General features: G+C 40.5%; 1 protein-coding gene across 1 annotated transcript in view; it reads right to left on the reverse strand.

Annotated features, from left to right (window-relative positions):
• The window catches only part of asic1b (acid-sensing (proton-gated) ion channel 1b), a 159,538-nt gene extending 139,636 nt beyond the window's left edge, over nucleotides 1-19,902 (reverse strand). The window contains exons 1-2 of the mRNA XM_037101265.1: nucleotides 18,141-19,902; nucleotides 7,914-8,109 (exon numbers count right to left, since the gene is read on the reverse strand). Of these exons, the coding sequence (XP_036957160.1) occupies nucleotides 7,914-8,109; nucleotides 18,141-18,502 (558 nt within the window). The 5' untranslated portion in view covers nucleotides 18,503-19,902. The remainder of the gene's footprint in view (nucleotides 1-7,913; nucleotides 8,110-18,140) is intronic.
• Nucleotides 19,903-20,230: the final 328 nt, after the last annotated feature.

Consider the following 20,230-nt stretch of genomic DNA (forward strand, 5'->3'; position numbering starts at 1 on the left):
CCAGTAATTTATATTTAATTAATTCAAATGTGTTAATGAACTAGAGAGGAAGAAAAAAAAAGACGCCAGATGTTAGGCAACAAGGCAAATGTAACACATTTCCGAAAATTATTCAAAAATTTCAAAAGAGAATAAAACAGAAGACAAAAAACTCAGCCCTGCTAATATGAGCCTGGATGGTAATTAGCTGACTAATGCTGCAGTGTGCCACCTGCCAGTACCATGTGAATTATCACAAGACTGTCTGCAGAATCTAAACCATACATCCGCTGTTTGTGCAGTGGAGCGGAGCAAACTGAGAGCTTTACACACTGTGTGCATGCGGGGAGGGCCTCAGCAGAGAGATCTCACACCACCCTGCTTCTCATTCAGTTAGTGCGCTGCTGGTCTCCCTCAGCGTATATCAATCCCCACCTCTTTCCTCCTTGCCTCTGTTCCCACTGGCTCCCCAGCATCACAACCCCCAGAGCCAAACAGAGAAGACTCCCTGCTGGCTCACCGACGTTCTTATTTCAGGATAGTTTCCTGGCCCCTCCACTTTTTCTTCCTCTCTCTCTCTCTCTCTCTCTCTCTCTCTCTCTCCCTCTCTCTTTCTCCAAAGCCCCGCTCAGCCATCCATAGCCTCTGATCTCAACCAGTGTTTATAATTGATTCTTTAAGGGATAAGTTCTCTCGCTCTCTTTCTCTCTCTCTCCCTCTCTTCCCCATTGTGTATCCCCTCACCAAATTTATTACTAAAAGTCATTTTTGTCAGGGTAGGAGTACTGATAGGGTGACATGGAATAAATGGATTCTCAGATCTCTCCTGAATTTGCCTTCATCCGTGGTTTCCTCTCCTTTTCACTTTTTGTCCACCCTGCACCTCACACATTTGGGAACTATCTCGAAAGAGGTCAGCTGAAATGTGCCTTTCTGTGTACACTAGGGCAAAGGACATGCTTGGCATTATCAAAAGCCCTATGACAGGGAGTCCACGCCTAGTATCATTCCCCTTCCCTTACTAAAGAAAAGTTGACCTAGGATGATGTCGGCTCTTGTGCAACCTGACCTGTCACTTCTTAAAAAGTAAACTATAATGACTGATACCAGAAGCAAGCTGTCACTTCACAGTGATCACACACACCAATATTACACTTTTGTCTTGGCTAGAATTATGCATTTAATCTTCCATTAAACACTATCCATTAACACTTTCACTTAATTTTTGTATGTGTTCTATAATTGAAAACTGCTTTTGAAAAATGTGGCATTCAAAAAATAAGCTGTAACATTTTGACAATGTTATAGTTATCTACAACGTATGAAGTAGAAGTATAAATCGGTGTGAGGATGTTCTTTAGTGAATCTGTTACAATAACCAATAACAGCGCAACAGCAACAATACTGTAGGCTGACTGCACAGTTTCTCACCAACTTCAGTCATCTCAAACCATTGTTATGATAAAGCAGCATTTCAGTGATTTCTCTAAACGACAGGCTCCGCTGCCAATTCTATTAGCTCAATTGGCCAAAAAACTGACAACAAGGACTGACTAGTGCCAACACGCAGGACACAAAAACTGGAGCAGCGGAAGCTCTCCGCAGCCCCCGCATTGGCCACGGCTGACCTTCGTCCAACTGTCAGTACCTGAACACAACGTGTTGCTATGACTGTGTGTGAAAACGAGTTACCTACACAGCAACTGAAGCTTAAAGTGCTGAACAGGTATGGCTTGTTCAAAATCAACACTTCTAGTGAGAAATAGTAAGAACACTACATGGTGATGATGAAAGGGTTCTTGAGCTCATCTGATAGGCCACACATCAGAAATGGTTCAGAACCAAAGTGTGTATTGTCAGTTATTTGATTTAGTATCATGGTTAGTTCAATAAATATTTTGAGTAAACACAAAGAATGTTTATTTCCTCAAAATTCAATTTCTTATTTGACTCGCTTAGTGAGAGTAAAAGACATGACTGTGTCAGGGAGAGCCACTGGCCTCGTTACACTCAAAGGTGTTTTTTTTTCATTAGGGATGCATCCATTACTCAGTAACAACCTAATTGATCCATGTCTTTGAGTTCTACAGTAATAGCAAATTGATTGATTTATCCCCAAGAGGAAAAGTGATGGGAATTGTCCGGCCAAAAAGAACGGCAGAATCATCGGCTTTGAGCTGATGGATGAGACTTGAATAGCAATGAGTAAAAAAGGGTGGAACAAAGGTGAGCTGTGTCAAAAACAGTTGATGAGGAATGGGGGATAAAAGCATGTCTGCATGTTTGATATTACAAATGGCAGCTACCTCAAAAGTCTCTCAGCCTCAACAGTCATCACTTTTAATAGCTAATATAATTAAATTAGATTACAGCCAGAACTAACCAAAGAAACTAGATCCCTCAAGCTGGCCCCAGTACAAAGCCGACACACACGACTACCAGCATCCTTCCAACATAGCTCAGCAACACTAAAAAGAAAGAAAACCCCATCCTCATTTATCAAAGGGAACAATTCATTTGGATCCGGAGGAGGAAGTATTGAAGCAACAAATTATTCTAACTTACAAATATGAGGAGTTAATTATATGTTTTAAGACTTCAAAAAATCCCAAGCTTTAGATTGTTTCAAAGCGTATTTGTGAAATGTGATCCATGGGCAGGTGTCTCTGAATGGCTCTCTCTATTGATCACATCTCATTAGTGACACTTCTCTTCTCTGACTCTCAGGGTCAATGGACAGCTGAAATGGAGCCAATGGCTCAATAGAATGATCATGGTAATTATGCAGGAGTCTGGGTTACACAAAGGTGGGGGGTAGAGGACAGTGACAGGGGGGCTTGTTATAGATCTAGAGTGAAACAAAATTGGCTGGTGGTACCTACTGAAAGACAACTAAAAAATGTTGTTTGATAAGCCAATAATTTAAACTTCTTTCCCCTTGTTGTTTTCTCTCTCCCAGCTACGTTACCTTCTTTCTTACTGAGCAGTAAGTTTTAAAAAGTCATCCAAAAAATACACCTCGTTAATTAATAATAATAATGTGGTCAATCAAAACCAACATATACCGAACGACATCACAACAGTTACGTGCATTGTAAAGTCTATGTGTGGGAAACACTACGTTGTTAGAGTTAGATAAAGAAGGGGTTCCAAGTGAACTTCTGTTGTTACTGGCTATCACATAGATTTTCTTTAGAGTGTATCATAATGTCAACTAAAATTGTTAAAAAAATGTAAACTAAATGACCAAAATTGCACTTAAAGGAATAAATCATGACAGGTATGTCTGCAATCTGCCAAAGTTGCTTCTTCTCAGTTAGCTGGCAACTCAATATTCTTGTGAATATAAGTAGCAAGACGAATCCTGCTGTTAATTCGCATCCTATTGGCCCTACAGGGTGACTGCATAGGAAATAAGCGAGATGGCCTTCAGATGGCAATTTTTATAAATTAACTGAAATAACACTATGACCTATAAAATTTGGATACAATCTGAAATGTTATTCTTGACAAAAGGTGGAAAGGAGAGACCTGTTGAGCTGCCATACTTCATTGTGTTTGGGGAAACAATTGGGCAGCTGGGAAAGGGAGATACAGTGCAGCTCTGCAGTCTCAGATGTTAAATGAGCACAAACCTGTGTGTCTACTGATAGTACTTCCACTGCCACTACTGCAGCGGCAGCTGCTGGTTTGTGCCTTTGTGCTTCTCTGCAGCACTTGACCATTATGTTCAGTTTCATCCCAAGGACTTTGTTGTTACCTGGGCCTCAGTCTTTGAGACTATCTATCCTTCTTTCTCTTTTTCTTTCTTGGTCTTATTTTCGCTCTCATGTGCCATCACGCTCTGTCTGTAACACTCTCTGCCAAACCCCCTCTGCTTCAGTTTTAAGTCGAGCAAAGTTATAAGTCTGTCAGAGTTTTCCCCCAGTGACTGTAGTCAGACGTGGGTGTCTTGAAGTGTTCAATATGGAATGTCTTGGTTTTGTCAGTCACCTATCAACATATAATCTGCAGAGGGTTCCTTAGGGATGCACTAAAATAGATTGTGTGCCCAATCATTTTCCTCTTAAACTGACTCCACATTTATGATCCATGTGTCAACGTATGTGTGTCTCTTTAATCAAACACAGTGTCATAAAAAATCAAATCATGGTCTTTGTATTTCACTCAATTTTTAGTGTTTTCTATTATCTCCTGCAGAGTCAGTTCAGAAGCTGAAGGCCACCTATTAATATTAATTAAGGGTCATTTTTCTATCCTGCTGCTCTTTAGTATCAAATGAGCTGAAAGATGTAAGCCCAACCTTCTGGATTACTAATCAGCAAAAGTCTTTCCAAAGAAATATAGGAAGCTGGGTGTAATCTGTAATATTTTCAGCAGTCATGACAGAAATTTGGGACCAGTGATCATCAATTGACAACAATATCACCTGAGAAGGATACACTGTACTTATGATTGGATTGAGGTGGATGCAATACCTGAACGAGAACCTGAAAACAATTTGAAATCAATTTTGAGATAGAAGCTGAAGAGACCTTTCATCCATCACATAGATGGAATTACACTGCAGACTCTCACCAACTCATCTGAGACAACCTGCATTAATGTTACCATTGCTGCGGTCTGACTGTTTTATTTTCCGTCTTTATCAGAGCGCTGATGAAATGATGCGATGCAACTGGGCGCCCTGATGCCATTTGCAGCAGCGACCATTTGTTTCTGGCTATCTTCCACAGCAAGGGAGCAGCCAGCGAGGCACGCTGCCGATGCTGGGGGTACACAAGCACGAGCTGCCGACAGTGTTAATCACAGTTTTACTGCTTCCATGCTCTGGGGTTTGTAGGCAGAGGCGTGTGGGAGTCTTCATCGTCTTTTTTTTTTTTTTTCTTTCACTCTGAAGATTCTTTCCACACCATTAGTGCTCTCTGCTGAGCTGTTCTGTCCAGGTCCACCACTGTACTAATACAGTAGAGCCCTGTGAAGCACCATCTGCCATAAGCACAACTAACTACAGTAAATGTCGACACATCAGCACATTAGAGGAGCTGCACCATGTGGACCATGCTGCAGCCACTGCTGTACTACGTGTTTTTTGGGTTTTTTTTTTAAACTGGGTTACGCGGGGGAGGGGGTTCAGCTTCAAAGGACCACTGAAGGACACAGGGTGTAAGAGTCAGTGACACAATGGATTTTAAAGACTTTTTTTTAGCTTTCTTTCAGACCCAATCTCTTCCTACAGACATGCATGTTATCTATAGAACTGGTGCACTGGTCTGGAAGAACAGTTTGCTTGTCATCTCAAGAGCACCTATAATGTAATCAGTCATGTGGCTCTCTTCTTTTATGCATGCACATTTATTGGAGGACAGGCAGATAAAGGGTGAGAAATGATTTTTGTAGTTATCTATGTGATTCACTTGACTGAAAAGTTTTGTGTGGATGTGTCTCAACCCAGTTTATGTCATAGAAGGCTTTTAGAGGGATTTTCTCAGAAACAAGTCTACTAAGATATTCTGTAACCTATGCCAACTGGAATCTTTATGAGACATTTACAAATGTGCATTAGGTCGCAATTACCACAGAGGTCTCAGGAGACTTCAATCTTATCAATACAGTGCCATCATCACTCGCCACCTGCTCTGGCATGAGCATCTGCTGGATAGTTGCTCCGTCTGGATTAGCTCCTTCTCCCACAGCAAGCTGCTACTGGTCGCAATTTGTGACATTTTACTGCGAGGCCTCCTTTTCTTATGGGCCTTGGGCAATTAATTAATTTTTTTTTGTTGTACTTCTAATGCATCTATTTCTTAAGCAACAGTAACCTCGAACTTATTGTTTTGAGTTGGAATTGTCTTGTGTCTCATTTTCTGTACTCATTTAAGTCCCCCCTCCAGTCAAAAACATGCTTTTCTTCTTGCTCTAACAGTTGAATATTTGCACTTCACTGTGTAGGAAGATATGTGTGCAGAGTCTGACATTTGAAGGCTGTTTTCACATTCATTGCTTGAAGTGTAAAGTTTCTCTGTGCTTATTGAAAATCGTTTTTTCAGAGGCTTCCCACGAGCATGATTTGTGACATCACAAAGAGTCAATATTCAGCATATAAGAGTGTTTTGAGGACACTTGATGCATCCAGTGCACATACACTGAAAATTAACTTTTGCGTGTGCATATTCATTTATTCTGGAATTCTTGAATGTTTTGCAAATGTGTATGTCTGTCTTATATATCTGTCTGTCTGCATATATATATACCATTTCAGTATCTGTGAATTTAGCATTTTAATGCATTCATTCATTCAAACTGGCAGACATTTCACAGAATCATTTCAGATACGCTTCACACACAAAATTGTCCGACAAGTTGTTCCCACCTCTTTACTATACTATATCATTATTGGTGTAAAGCACTTTGCAATTTGTGTTTAGAAGAGTGCTATGAAAATAAAGTTTTACTTGCTAACTCACTGTCATAATTACAGTAACTGTTGCCTTTGTGAGAAAATTAAATAGCAAAAAACATTAGGAAAATTAAAACGATAATAAAAAATGTATTTATCTCAAACAAAGGGTTGATGTAATTTGAAAGGCTCTCTCATAAACACAAAAAGAAATATCAGCCCATTCCTCTGCTCTGTTTTATTGTATTGTATTGTGGCCCAAACATTTACTGGATCTTTGATAGTCACGGCACTTACTAGGCCTATTTCTTGTTGCAGCAGTAAACAGCCATCGTCAGCAAACAAGCTCTAAAAAACACACTGTATGCTACCTGCCAGCACCAAACCACAGCCAGACAAACTTAGATAGAGGAGAAAGAGTAGCAAATTGAAGAGAGAGACAAATCGCTCATTTTCTTTTCAAAAATAATTGCTATGTTTGACGGTGTCAGCAAAAAATACACATTTAATTACCAACCAAATGTTCCTCTGTGTGTGTGTACTGGCAAAGTAACATCAATAGTTCAGTCACTTCCTCAAAAAATTTAAACCTCTGTTTTAACTTGTGGCTGTTATTAGACAGAAATGACAAATAATGTCCAATAACTGATGAAAATTAGAGGCTGACACAGTGACCCACATGTGCTTCAGATGTGCTTCAGACAGCTGAGTTGTTTTACTGCTATTCCTGCTACCTGATTAATCCATATATTGCTCAGCACATACTGCACAGAGGCCACACAGGTTCCAGGTAAAAGCTGGATGTCTGCATCCATCCGACAGAAGACAAAAACAAATACACAGCTCCCACAGTGACAGATTTTTATAAAGCAAGTGTTATAGCAGCGACAGAAAGTTCAGCCAAAGACCATGTTCGGCCTTTTATGAGTGCATTGCTCAACCTTTCAGAGACTGTAAACTATAACACTAAGGCCAGTGTGCAGGGCTGCAGACTTGATGTGTAATCACGCTACTTAGATGAAGTAAGCCCCGGATCTGGACTGATGGAGCCCCATTGACTGTACTGAGGATAAAAATCAATCAGTGAAATCACTACTTATATATCCTGCCATGTCATTTCCAAAAGCAATCTTCAGCGATGATTGCTCAACAGACAGTCATATCATATAGACATTAACATAAACTACATGATGGGAGGAAATTATCAATCATGCAATGTTTAGTTATTGTTGGATTGTATTTCTTTCTTGGTATGTAGCCACATTGTTCTGTCAGCGTCAGGCTCAGATTAGGTGCATGAGCTAGCCAGTCAATCTGTTCCAGATGTTTCTTCGTTTAGAGTTCCCATAGAGTCTTCATGAGGACCTCATGACCGTACATTTTTGTGTGTGTATATTGTACCTGGGTCTTCAGAATCTCCCTCTATCACTACATAAATACTGAACTTATATCACAGATTTGCTCAGCTGACCCGCATCTTGGCAGGCCTCTGCTGGCCATGTACATGTTTCAACTGTTAACACGCCTGACTCACCACTTTGAAGTCTTCAGCACTGCACTCCATGCCACGGTAGAAGCAGGACAGAAGCATGTCCTTGATGTCGTGGCCTGTCCGGTCGTAGAATTCGCGCATGTTGAAGGGCCTTGGCTTATAGTTGTCAAAGTCGGCCCTTTCCTTCAGGATCTGCAGGACATTTTCCTCCACCAGGTGTGGGTCCCGGATCTCATACCTAGACAGAAAGTTCCTTGGAGTTAGTTCAGTGGTGATGAGGCAGCATGTTTATAAATACCCATAGATACAGTTATGAACCAGCCTTGTTTAATGTTTTCATTTTCGTTTTGTGCCACTGTCTTCTGAAAGAAAACAATTATTGCCTCAGAACCACGTCCTTACTTTTGTATTACTTGTCTTGCTGTATCACAAGAAAAGGTTGTTGTGTGAAAAATGACAACAGAGAAAGCATCTAAAAGTAAAACCAAATTTCACAGACTGTCATTCTTGAGTGTCTTTTTCTTCAAACATAATCATCGTCAAACACAAGACCTTAATCTACCCATGAAAGAGTAAAAAATAGACTTAATTTCTGGGAATTCCCTTGTACAATAGAGAAAGACACAACAACTGGCTGTACCTCAGATCCATTTAAAAATGTGCATTTAAAGAGTTTGGCAGGCAAACCAGGATTTTGGCAGTACAATAGGGATTATCGTGTAAAAAATTAATAGACAAACAGCAAATAGCGCATACTCACTCTCCAACTGAATGAATGGTACATGCGTGTGCATGCCAGCTCTCCCAGACCTGCAGTTAACAAGCCCTCTCAATATTATCCACATGTTGTCTGAAGCTGGCAGCCTAGCTGTGGCACGTTATCACAGTGTCAATGAGCGAGAGAAAGTGACTCATTATTGAGAGGATGGGGGTATTTCTTTTTGCACAATCATGTTAATAACCCTGTCAAATTACTGGGAATTGTGGTAGCAGTAGTAAGCATAACAATGTTCAAAATGCTGTTATTCAGTCCGGAAAAGAGTATTCAAACTACTTGTTATTAAAGCAAAGCAAAACACTTCACGTGGTATCCGGTGCAATTTCCGTGTGAAACATTATCGAATGTATCATATAGGGAAGCATACACACACACACTCTCTTTTGTTCTGTTTCTCTTTCCTCCACACAATCACAAAAACAAGACTTAGTATGATAAATTCAGGTACCCTATCTCATAACCCATCATATATCATCTGACGATTATAGCCTCTGCGGGCAATGACCAATGTTCCATCACTTCTGGTGTAGCCAGCGGATAAAAGATATCTGTGCCAACACTTCCTGTTTTTGGCACCAGAAATTGTTTGCAGTCCAATTAACAAGTGTGACTCCAGAACAGATTTGGAGTTGAGAGATGATTTCAAAACTAATCTAAAACGGTTACTTTCAAGAACTAATAAAAAGCTAAATTGTCAGCAGATGATAGCCAATGGGGTCCGAAATTGCATTCCTATTTTACTATGCATATGGACTGTCAACCTGCATGCAAGCCAGCTAGAAAGTCATTGGTCAATAGAGCAAAAATTTAAGTACATACCAAAATCCTATCCCCTGCCTACAGGTTCTGCATTCTTATGCAGATAACTTTTTATAGAAACTGAGGTCTATACCACACTTGCATGGATGTTTTTGAAAACAGGGACCTTCATCCAAGCAAACACTTTAGTTAGAACAAAAACTACAACTACAACACATTGCATTTTTGCAGGATATTATCATGTCACAGTGAATTTAACCTCTGACCTTTTGGATATCAAATGTCATATCTTCATCATTGTATCCTTTTAGACATGCGTATGTCACATTTTAATGTAAATGTCGTATGAATTATTTTGTCATGGTGTTTTGTGAGGTCACAGTGACCTTGACCTCTGACCTTTAACCATAAAGTTCTAATTAGTTCATCCATGATTCAGTACATGGTGGACTTTTGTGCTGAATTTGTAGAAACTATTTTTATTAAAAGCAGCCATTTTGGTCTCTTTATTCCATCAGTGTAGGTCCCTTATCAATGTCTGTTTGTGTCTTTCTAAATCTAGACAACATAACATCCATTCCATCAACGGACAAACTAGGGCTGCAGCAATATACTGTTTTTAAGGATACCATGGTATGAAAACTGATGGTTGTCCTACGCTAAGGAAGAGTTCATTATCATACATACTTGTATTCAAGTGTTATATTATGTGATATCAAAAATTGTATGTATTTCAAGTTTCTGTAAGGACAAAATATCTTTTGAAATTATGAAAAAAAATAGTTGTTCAACCAAAAAACTTTTTGTTTTAATACCTTCAAGGCTTACAATAACTGACAAATAATATTGAATAATAATTGTGTAATACCATGAAACTGTGATATTTCCTGAGATGTTTACTGCACCACGAAAATTTTGTATCAAATCAATATCATAACCCAGAGCCCATACGCTGATAAGAACTAATCAAGTAGTGAACGTTGGCGTCTGTGTCACCGTTTCCAAAAATCTCCATTCCTGCCTGTCCATATGTAAACACGGAGGAAAGAAGTGTTTCAGAAAATGCTGTTTACGTGTATATGAAAGGCCAAAATGCATATATTAAGTTTTGTTTGAAGAAATAGATGTGAACATTATGCATGGAAATGGCCAAACACATACCATACTGAAACTCGACTTTACCATAATGGCCATACTCACAGAAGGAAAACAGGAGGGAAGTCGTTTATGACACACCTCTGCTTGACAACCACCATCAACCTCCAGCACCTGCTCACAGTCATTCGCAGACACAAATTAACCTCAATTAAGTGGTGTGGCCCAGCTCGCAGAAAAAAACGGCCCATTGATGACCCCTGCAGAGCAACGGGCCATCAGTGGTACAAGCATCCAAATTATGCAGCGCCAAGATTAAGCACTACTGACAGACACTTATGAGAATAATTTGTTTGAACAGAGTCTATTGTGTGAATCGCACTGTAAAATACTGCAAACAGGTATTTTTAAATTAACTGTGAAACAAGGTAGTCATTTCTGCTATTCTTTAGAATTACTGCAACATTGTAAGGTATTGGGTTTTGATATTCAGGCCAGAATTTGTGTGTAATGTGACAGAGCAGCAGCCATCTTATAATAGGGTTCATGTATTGTGCTATTGTAATAATTTTGGACAGCTCAATTTACATTTGCAAACATGAATAAGCCTGTCCCAACGCTGGAGAAACCAGAATTAGAATTGAAAAACCACAAGAGACGGACAGAGACAAAGGCTTACCCTGCTCCTCTGACAATAAATCTGTGAATGACTTTGTGGACGCTGACAGGAGAGTTATTTCTCATGGATATGGGCACTATTTCAAACTATAATTGGTGGTAAATCTTAATGGATTTTTTTTTAATTCCACAAGGTCAAGCTTTGTCTGTACTCATGAACACGATTTTGTCCCTTGATGATGGGAATAATGTAAGTTGATCCATGAATAAAAAATGAAATATTACATTATTTCTTTTGTGAGCACTGCCTTAATATTCAACTGGCAATGTGTTTTCAACTCGCGCACCAACCAAATTACAGGAATGTAATATGTTTCACTGCTGCCACAGCATTGTTTACCTGCTGCAAACAGAGTGAAATAAAATATTCACCATGTGAGATAGTATGTGGTGTAATTTGAAATGAGGACTGTTTCTCCCCACTGCGCTCATAACACTGATGAGATGGGAATCCATCACACTTCAGGTTGGAAGGGGAATTACAGATGGAGTTAACAGACAAGATGAGGACTATTGTTCTGACCAAGAGTTGACCATCACACAGATTCTACCCTGCAATACTGTAAATTCTGATTTTCTATTTCATCAGCTGATTAGGATGACAATGTATCAAATGTGATTCTTCAGTCACTATCACGCCTACTTTACAGAAACATCAATGGATGAAATAGCAGTGCTGACATACAGTTTTTGACATGCCTGCCTCTAACATTCTCCACAAAGCAAACTATGAATATCAACTCTGGTTAATTATTCAGTTTGTTTTTTTGTTTTTTTTTAACGTGCTGCGTCTTAATTTTTTTTTATTTATTCATTAAATAAAAAATATTGTAAGATGAATTAACACAAGCAGCAATAACCAACTAAAGACAGGACAGTGCAGATAACCACTTAGCTCATAAATTAAATAGATGACCAATGCAACAAAGTTTATTCATTAGTTGCTACGTTGTCATTGCTAATTTGTCTGTTGTTGAGGCTGACGCTCAACTCCACTTGTGTGTGAACATGTGAACACATAATACACTGTAAATGTGCGATCTGGCTGCCTGTAGTGTTTAAATTACCTTATTTTTGAAAGATTTCTATTACCGAGGGGGATGTGTGGGTTTTAGCCAGTGTGACAGCTCCACTGTATAGTGCTCAAGCAGATCTTCACCTGAAAACAAGCTAACCTTCATCACAAATGACCTAGGTACTTGATGAATACACATAAAAGTAACTATTATATCAAAGGGAAAATTCATCCAGTAGACAGAAACCAATCGAGAAATGCTTTAAAATTGCTGCATTCAACTGGAAATAAACCTGTAACCCTACAACTATACATGAATGTGGGCTACTATCAGACAATGACAAGTTGCCATTCCTGCGGTGCTCTCTCCCCACAACATCTGCACATTTAAATGCAAGCTGCAATTAAAGAAATGCAAGAAATGAACCATTTTCTACTTCTAGCTTTACCTTTTATGAAACTTTACTTTTTACAGCAATGTCAAGGACATCTGGCAGAACCTGAACAACAACAGTGGCTAACAATTTTGGAAAAAAAACTGATGTCCCCCTGTCTGAAATGTTGTGCACTTAACATTAAATTTTAAAATAACCATTGATGGAATGTACCTAACAACAGTTTACTTAAATACTGTATTAAAGTACAACTTTGAGGAACTTTGCTTGAATACTTAAATGTTCTGCTACTTCATACCTCCAATTTAATACATTTATTTAATAACTTCAGATTATTCAGTGTTGATAGGTTATTTAGTTGTGACAACTATGGGAGACATATCTACAAGGCCCCACAGGATAAGACCTCATATGTACCCTGTATAAAGGTTAGGAGACCAGGGCAGATTATACATCGATGTGGGCATTGTCCCTCTTGATCTATGTGTTTATATCTCTCATGGTCACCTCAAACTTAGCATTTCAAAGCAGCTGCAGATATGCTTATAAACAGATCTCTGATAAACCAAGGCTGTTGTTTATGTAAACTCATAGGATAGCCTGCAATCCATCTGTGTTAGCAGACTGACTGTGTTCTATGTGTTTGCTTTCTATTCCTCACTATGTTAGAGGTCAGAAGCCCTGCAGTCACTTTCCACCTATTTGCTGTTAAACATAAAACCATGTATGAGAGAGCTGCTTCCTGGACTGAGAGGATGTAACATGAAACTAGAGAGGGTTCAAGAGGGATAGACTTGGCATTACACTGTGCACACAGACGTGTTGTTATGTTGTTCCTCCTTGATCAAGTTTGTATCAACTACTTCAACTTAAGTTATCTGTAACTGAGTTTTCTTCATCTCTCCTGATGGTCAAGCTTGTCGAAATTCCACCACAACATCTAACATGGTGTGGGCGGAATATTGAGTGAGACTGCAAGGTGTTAGCTACAAAGAGAAAAAATACTGCATGAAAGCCAAATAATTGTTTTTTAAATCTAGAAATCGTCACCAATTATTGGCCGGGCTGATTATTCTATACCTATAGCTGCAACCCTATATGGTGGATCACACAAACAGGTCACTGTATTAGAGAAATGCCAACGAAGATAGATAAAGAAGAAGATAAATAAATAATCCCCACTCTTCTGTCATTCACAGTAACATTACAGATTATGTTTCATTTTTCGATTATGTTGTCATTGTTTGTCAATTTTATACACATGATGCACTAAACTTCATCAACTACAGACATTTTACTTGATAATACTTAAGCAGAAATGTTACTGTTGTGAAAGGTTCATCGGGGGCTTTGGAAAAGACAAGTCACATCACACAGGCAAATTACTGCCTGAAAAAGTTACATCTTTGAGCTCAAAACTAGTTCAGTACTCTGGCTCATGCTGGGACTAAATCACTACATTGTCACGCTTTATTGTAATAAGAAGATACAGCCTGTTGTGGTATATTCTGAACTTAATTGAATTGTATCCTGAGCCTGTGTCTTAGAAGCAACACAAAGCTGCCAGGAGAGCACTTAAGACGCTGTGCTCAGATCCCCGAGTCAGGAGGCTTTAGTTGAAGCGTATACAATCACAATAATATGGGTAGATTTTTAATATTGCCCTGCCACTGCTCCCTAAAGCAATCACAGCAAACTCACGACGTAGGGGCGGGGGAGGCTAAATTGGATTATGGGCCACAAGCACTTTAATTTTCTTGCGGGGACTAAAACGAATGAAGGAGCATCTGCATCACTTTGCCACCTCATGAGAGGAGTGAGTAAATACTAGCAACCACTGATTTTCAGACTGAACTTTGACAGCGAGACTGTGGTAACAGCACTGCACTCACTCAGGACGTTCTTGACACTGCCAGTTTAACAAAAATCTAGCAAAAGTGCAGTTTATACTTCTAGTGTATAAAGGGTGTGTTAATACTGCAGGCTGTTTGACACAACAATGAACACATCTTGATATAATCTCAGGTAATTATCCAATTAGAACAAATTGAACTCATATACTAATGAGGACAGAATTGTTTGTGCAGTGTCCTTGACAGTGAATAACTGCAATGATTCCCTGCAGCAGTTTTGATAATGACATCTTAATGATGGTGCACCTGTGATACGGTTATTATGCCACTTTGGACAAGATCATAGAAATGCAAACAAGGGCCACGGAGAGGAGAAGCCAACCCAAAAGAATCTATGATTCATTGAAAGGTAATCAAATGTAAAAAAAAAACAAAGAAGCGAAAAATCCAAGAGTGACATGCAACACCGTCCAACACATTTGATCGCTGAAAAACCTTGACCTTTGATAAATTGCAGAAGTCTCTCAATTGATAGGCTTCTCTCTGGCAAACATTCACAATATAAATGCAAATGAACACTTGTTTGAAAAAAAAAAGCTTCGGAAGCATCCGTTTGATTTAGTATTTTCTGACCTCCCCACGTCCTCTACCTAACACTTTTATACGACAGTCAAATCCTGATTAGGAGCTGCGATCGTGCTGAGACAGATAAGGTCGTGAAAGTTACCAAGCGTTACATTTTGTGGCACTTTACAAACTGCTTATGTGAATTTAAAGCATGTTTGCAAGCTCAGGAAACATGTTAAAGCTCAATAACTGTGCAAGCAGAAGACTCGCTTCTCTGATTTCATGAGCTGAACCAACACTTTTTGGCAGCATAAACCACCTAACCAACACCCACTCCAAAATGACCTTTCTTTTGTTAATTATCACGTAATTGCCTTTGCGACATAATAAAAATAAAATTGAGCAATTTACACGTTATGTTCTGCACTGCCAAGTGTGACTTCAACCTGCAAAAACACAATGTGAATGTGATTGATTTTCTTTTGTGCAGAAAAAAAACTTAAGGTGAAGCTACTTCTAGTTCAGTTATAAACTTGTCTAAGAAAGTCTGGCATCACTGCAAGGGTAGATACTGCCTGCTGCTTCCTCTAGAGACAGTGATGGACACAGACTCACAGCCACATGACACTTTGTTTTCCTTCTGCCATTTTCTGACAAAATCCACAGCATGTCGCCTGATATCAAGAAGCTTACCACTGAAATGTTTTCTTGCCAATCAATGTGTCATTTAGAAGTAGTCTCATCAGGAAGCCCTACAGACTTTTTTTTATTATCTACAAGTTAGACTCAAGTTGGCCCAAATTCCTTTGTTTCATCGTTCTCCACAGTCCTTATCACACAATACTTTTTCTACCTCCATGAGACTGTCTGAGAGTAAGACGAAGCTTGCCCTGTCATCTTCTAAGAAAACGCTGCCATTCTCTGAGTTGGCAAAAAAGTAAGGGGACTCCCCCCTATAGGCAACGGGGAACAGAGGGGCAAGAAACAGCCAGATAGATGGGAGAGCGTTAATCAGCGGGACAACGCTGTAGCTTAACAAACAGCACTAATTACACAGGGATAAAGACTTGTTCATCACACAGCTTACGAGACACAAGTTAATTGCCTGTGCTTGCAGTTCCCCTCCTCCCATCTAAAATCAGCTCATTCCAAAGTCACTTGGAGCAAGGGCCACAGCCTTCAGTTTTTCTCTTCTGTGAATCTCACTTCTTACGGGAAATCTGACTCAACCTGCACTAATAATCAAAGAAGTAGAGGCCTATGTTGCCGTTACACAGAGAAACAAATCTATGTAGGATGTAGGCACACGGGGTGAAATCTATACCATGCAAAGCACGAGAACTGCAGCCCCAAGCAATGGAATCTATTGCTTTCCTGTAAGGTTATCACCTGTTATTTGGAGGCATATAGAGGTCACAGAGCAAAGACAGTCAGTAAGAAAACAAGGAATTGGATTTATGTCAGTCTAACATGTACCACAGAGCTTCTCTCCAACTGTGCCTTCAGCCGCAGAGTTGTGTGGATCGATAAACTAAAAATACACCGACTAATGAATTCAAGATGCCATTTAGATGTGTTTGTATGTAGTAAATCATTTAGTCATGAGGTAGTCGACATTTGTGTGCTTGTGTGTGAATTCTACTAGAATAGCTGTGAATACAGAGTCACAGACGATTATCTGTTGTGCACTGGTGAACGTGACTGGCATAATCTGGGTAGCATAAAAAAAAGAAGAAGAAGAAGAAAAAGTTAAGACATTTAAAGTCAAAAGTTTCAACACACAACGGAGAGCTTGTCATGGCTGCCAGAAGACTAAATGATCAAAGCAAAGCATAGAGCAACAAGTGTAAAGGGAGGGATTGGTAGTTATGAATCACACACAGACACACACTTGTCTCTTCACACTTTGTCAGCAGGGGATTTAAAAATCTACTCGTCTACTTATCCAATATTGAGATATTCATATCACGTGAGCTGTGAAGTGATGAGGCAAGGAATAGCACCAGCGGCATGTTCTTCTTCATCGTTTTATATTAACCACTCAGAAGCAACTCATCCATTATCTGCTACCTTGTTCTCGTGATCTGTGACCAAATGGGTTGTTTCCCTTTTCTGACTTTCTTTTTTTTTTAATCAAAAACTGTGACAACATATTTGAACGGATTGATGTCAGGGCCATATTTCACACTGTTGCATATGATTTCAAAAATACCGCAGCTTATGTGCAGTGTGGACTTCAGCTGACATGATCTTTAATGTCACACTACATTATTAAATAACCCCACTTTTAGAAAGCGCCACCCCCCCTTTATTTTTTTCAACACTGAAGTTCAATTCAAGTTCATATTCACAGAGAGCCTTAAAATGTTTTTCATGCTTTATCCATGTTTCTCGCACATTGCCCAGTGGCCTAACAGCGACAACCAGCGAGACAGGTGTTAAAACACTGCTTTGCACTTCTGTGTGACATGTAAGATTTCGCCTGAGACGATTCGCAAATCACGGCAAAATTTCAAGCAGATGTTCCCACGAGGCTGCTGAAAACCAAGACAGAATTTCACTGAAGTTCAAGGTTCACCGGTGCCTTATAGATTTAAGCTGTTAGGCCTGATAAGGAAAGCACAGGCACCATTTCCCCTCACAGAACATCTCAAGCGGGAGTTTTGGAATTCAGTCTGTGGGTTCATGGATTTCGTGATTCAGCGTTTCTCAACTAATTCATTGGAATAAATAACAGTTCGGATTTGTGTGCCCAAATTAAAAATGTACTGTTTTCACTAAGCGTTTAAATCTTGTGACTGTTATCTGATATCGTGGGATGGACACACAATCAATTCCTGAATCAACAACGACTAAATCCTCACAGATGGGTTTCCCTGAGGCAAAATCTTATCATCCAAGCGGCCATTGTGTCTTTTTGGGAGTCTGGCTGTAAACAAAAAAACAAACAAAAAAAAACAAAAAAAAAAGAAAACATAAGAAAAGTGAGGTGGGTTACTGAATGACCGCAACTAAAGAATCTGAGAATGTCTGCTATCAAAGCACTTGATCATTCACAGGTTTGCTTCATGCATACCAACAGGTTGACCTGCAGTGGGGCCACACACACACACACACACACACACACACCTTCCGTTGAGCAAGGCAAGGAGCTCCCCGGCGTGGTACAGGTCGTTGCGCGTCACCCGGCTGAAGCGGAAGGAGTTGAGGTTGCAGAAGGTGACTGAGGGGAACACCATCATCGGAGCCGCCACCTCGTCCAGCTTGGTGACATGCGGGTACTGGAAGTAGAACTGCACCCGGTCCACGCACACCATCACCAGCATTCCCACGGAGCACAGGAAGAACAAAATCCACAGGCTGCGCTTGATGCACATCCGCTCGATGGTGAACATGTGCGAGATGCCGTGCAGCGTGGACCTGCTGGCGAAAACTTCGATGGGAGCCGGCCGCTTGTAGTCCATGTCCTCCGAGTCCGCTTTGAGATCCATTGCGATGCGTTCGTGTGTGTGGACGGGGCACGGGCGGTTTTCCAAAAGTGGCTTTATAGATAAGTGGATGCTTTCTTAATGGATAAGGAGGTTAGGCTCTGCAAGTTCACGCCCTTCGACGCATGTATCTCTCATGCAGTCTGTGGGAGATGTTGCGTCACTGACAAGCCGGCGAAACAAGCCCGACGTTCAGAGCATTTTTACCCGAAGACGTGCACAAAATACTACCCCCCCTCCCGTCCCCTTTACATGAAAACACTTGGAGGAAGTATAGATCTGGGGATGGGAGCATGTGTTGTACCTCGGCAGCCTGGGGGGTCACACTTCCATAATAAATAGCGCGGTGTGGAGCGCGCATGGATAGATGCCAACGCCGTCCTCTCCTCCTCGCAGTCGCACACTTCTATATTATTACCGAGTTGGTCTCTAAAAACAAGAACAAGAAGAAGTAGAGGAAGAAAAACAGGTCCGCAAAAAAAAAAAAAAAAAAAGACAGATCACGTTTAGGCAAGGAGGCACATAAACTGACAGATCACATCGGCGTGGAAAACAGAGGAATGTGGATTTGAGAAATCAAAGCGCTGGTGAATTCTCTCTCCCTCTGTGAGAGTAAACTGGCAACATGGCTTTCTCCCCCCCTCCTCCTCACCCCGCTCCTCATATGCAATCCCAAACACGTGTAGAATAACAAATAGCCGCTGATTTCTCGCTCGTTAGCGTTTTTTTTCAAAAGGAAGCAGCCGTCGGGGCGTCCTGGGTTTCTCGCAGCCAGCACAAACAGCTGCATCACAGAGGAGCCGGGTCTGCCAGGTAGCTGCCTCGGTGCGCCTCCGCTCGCTCGCTCGCATCCATTCCCTCCTCCGAGCTTGCCCCCACAACAATGCGGGGATGATTTACTCCGGATTTTCCACTGGGTTATCCTTCAGTTAGAGTGTTCTGGATTTGAGGAAAAAAACAAACAAACCGAAGATGTGCACCTGGGCTTGGAGAGAAAAAAAAGAGGCAACTGCCGCCCGAAATGCTCAGCGTTATGGATTCAGGCGAACAGCCTCAGAGGCGGTCGCGGTTTGCCCGGATCAATTAAATTCGCCCCGAGCAGGAGAGAGCGAGGATAGGACGGCGTGTCTTTTACACCGGCTGACGAAGTCAAGCGTCGGTGTCACTTCAGCGATGCCTGTACTTTATCCAGAAGCGAGCCAACAGCGGTGTACTGAGCCTACAATTTCGGCACAGATGATACAACATGACTCAAACATTAGTCATTACCTCGTATGCCGCCCATTCACTCACTGCTGTGGTCTTTTCTCTGAGCTAGCTTAAATTATGAAAAAAACTAGGTAGCGTGAAGTTTCTTTTTTAGCAGTTAAAGTTGCGTAAAGCAAAATTGTGATAAAACGGTATCTTACCATTAACAGCCGAGGTAAAATCAGTTACCAGTTAAGTTGTACCTTGTATTCAAAGGTTAATTAGCTTAGTTAGCTAGTACCTAGCTAGATGAGCGCAACCGAATTTAAACGATAACTTAACAGTTATCTGCGTAGGAATGGTATGGTGGCCCTCAAGGGGAAAAAAAGTGCACAGTTTTTTGTCATAAAGCAATAATGTATATAATCTAGAAAATTCTGCCGGACCATTTAGACCCAATCCCTGTACTAGGCATTAGCTTACATACAATGGAAGTATATGTTTTTGATGCTAGCATTTCAAACTGTACACATCGAATTCTAC

Source organism: Acanthopagrus latus, chromosome 6 (assembly GCF_904848185.1).
Source record: "Acanthopagrus latus isolate v.2019 chromosome 6, fAcaLat1.1, whole genome shotgun sequence".
In the NCBI taxonomy this organism is placed as follows: domain Eukaryota; kingdom Metazoa; phylum Chordata; class Actinopteri; order Spariformes; family Sparidae; genus Acanthopagrus; species Acanthopagrus latus.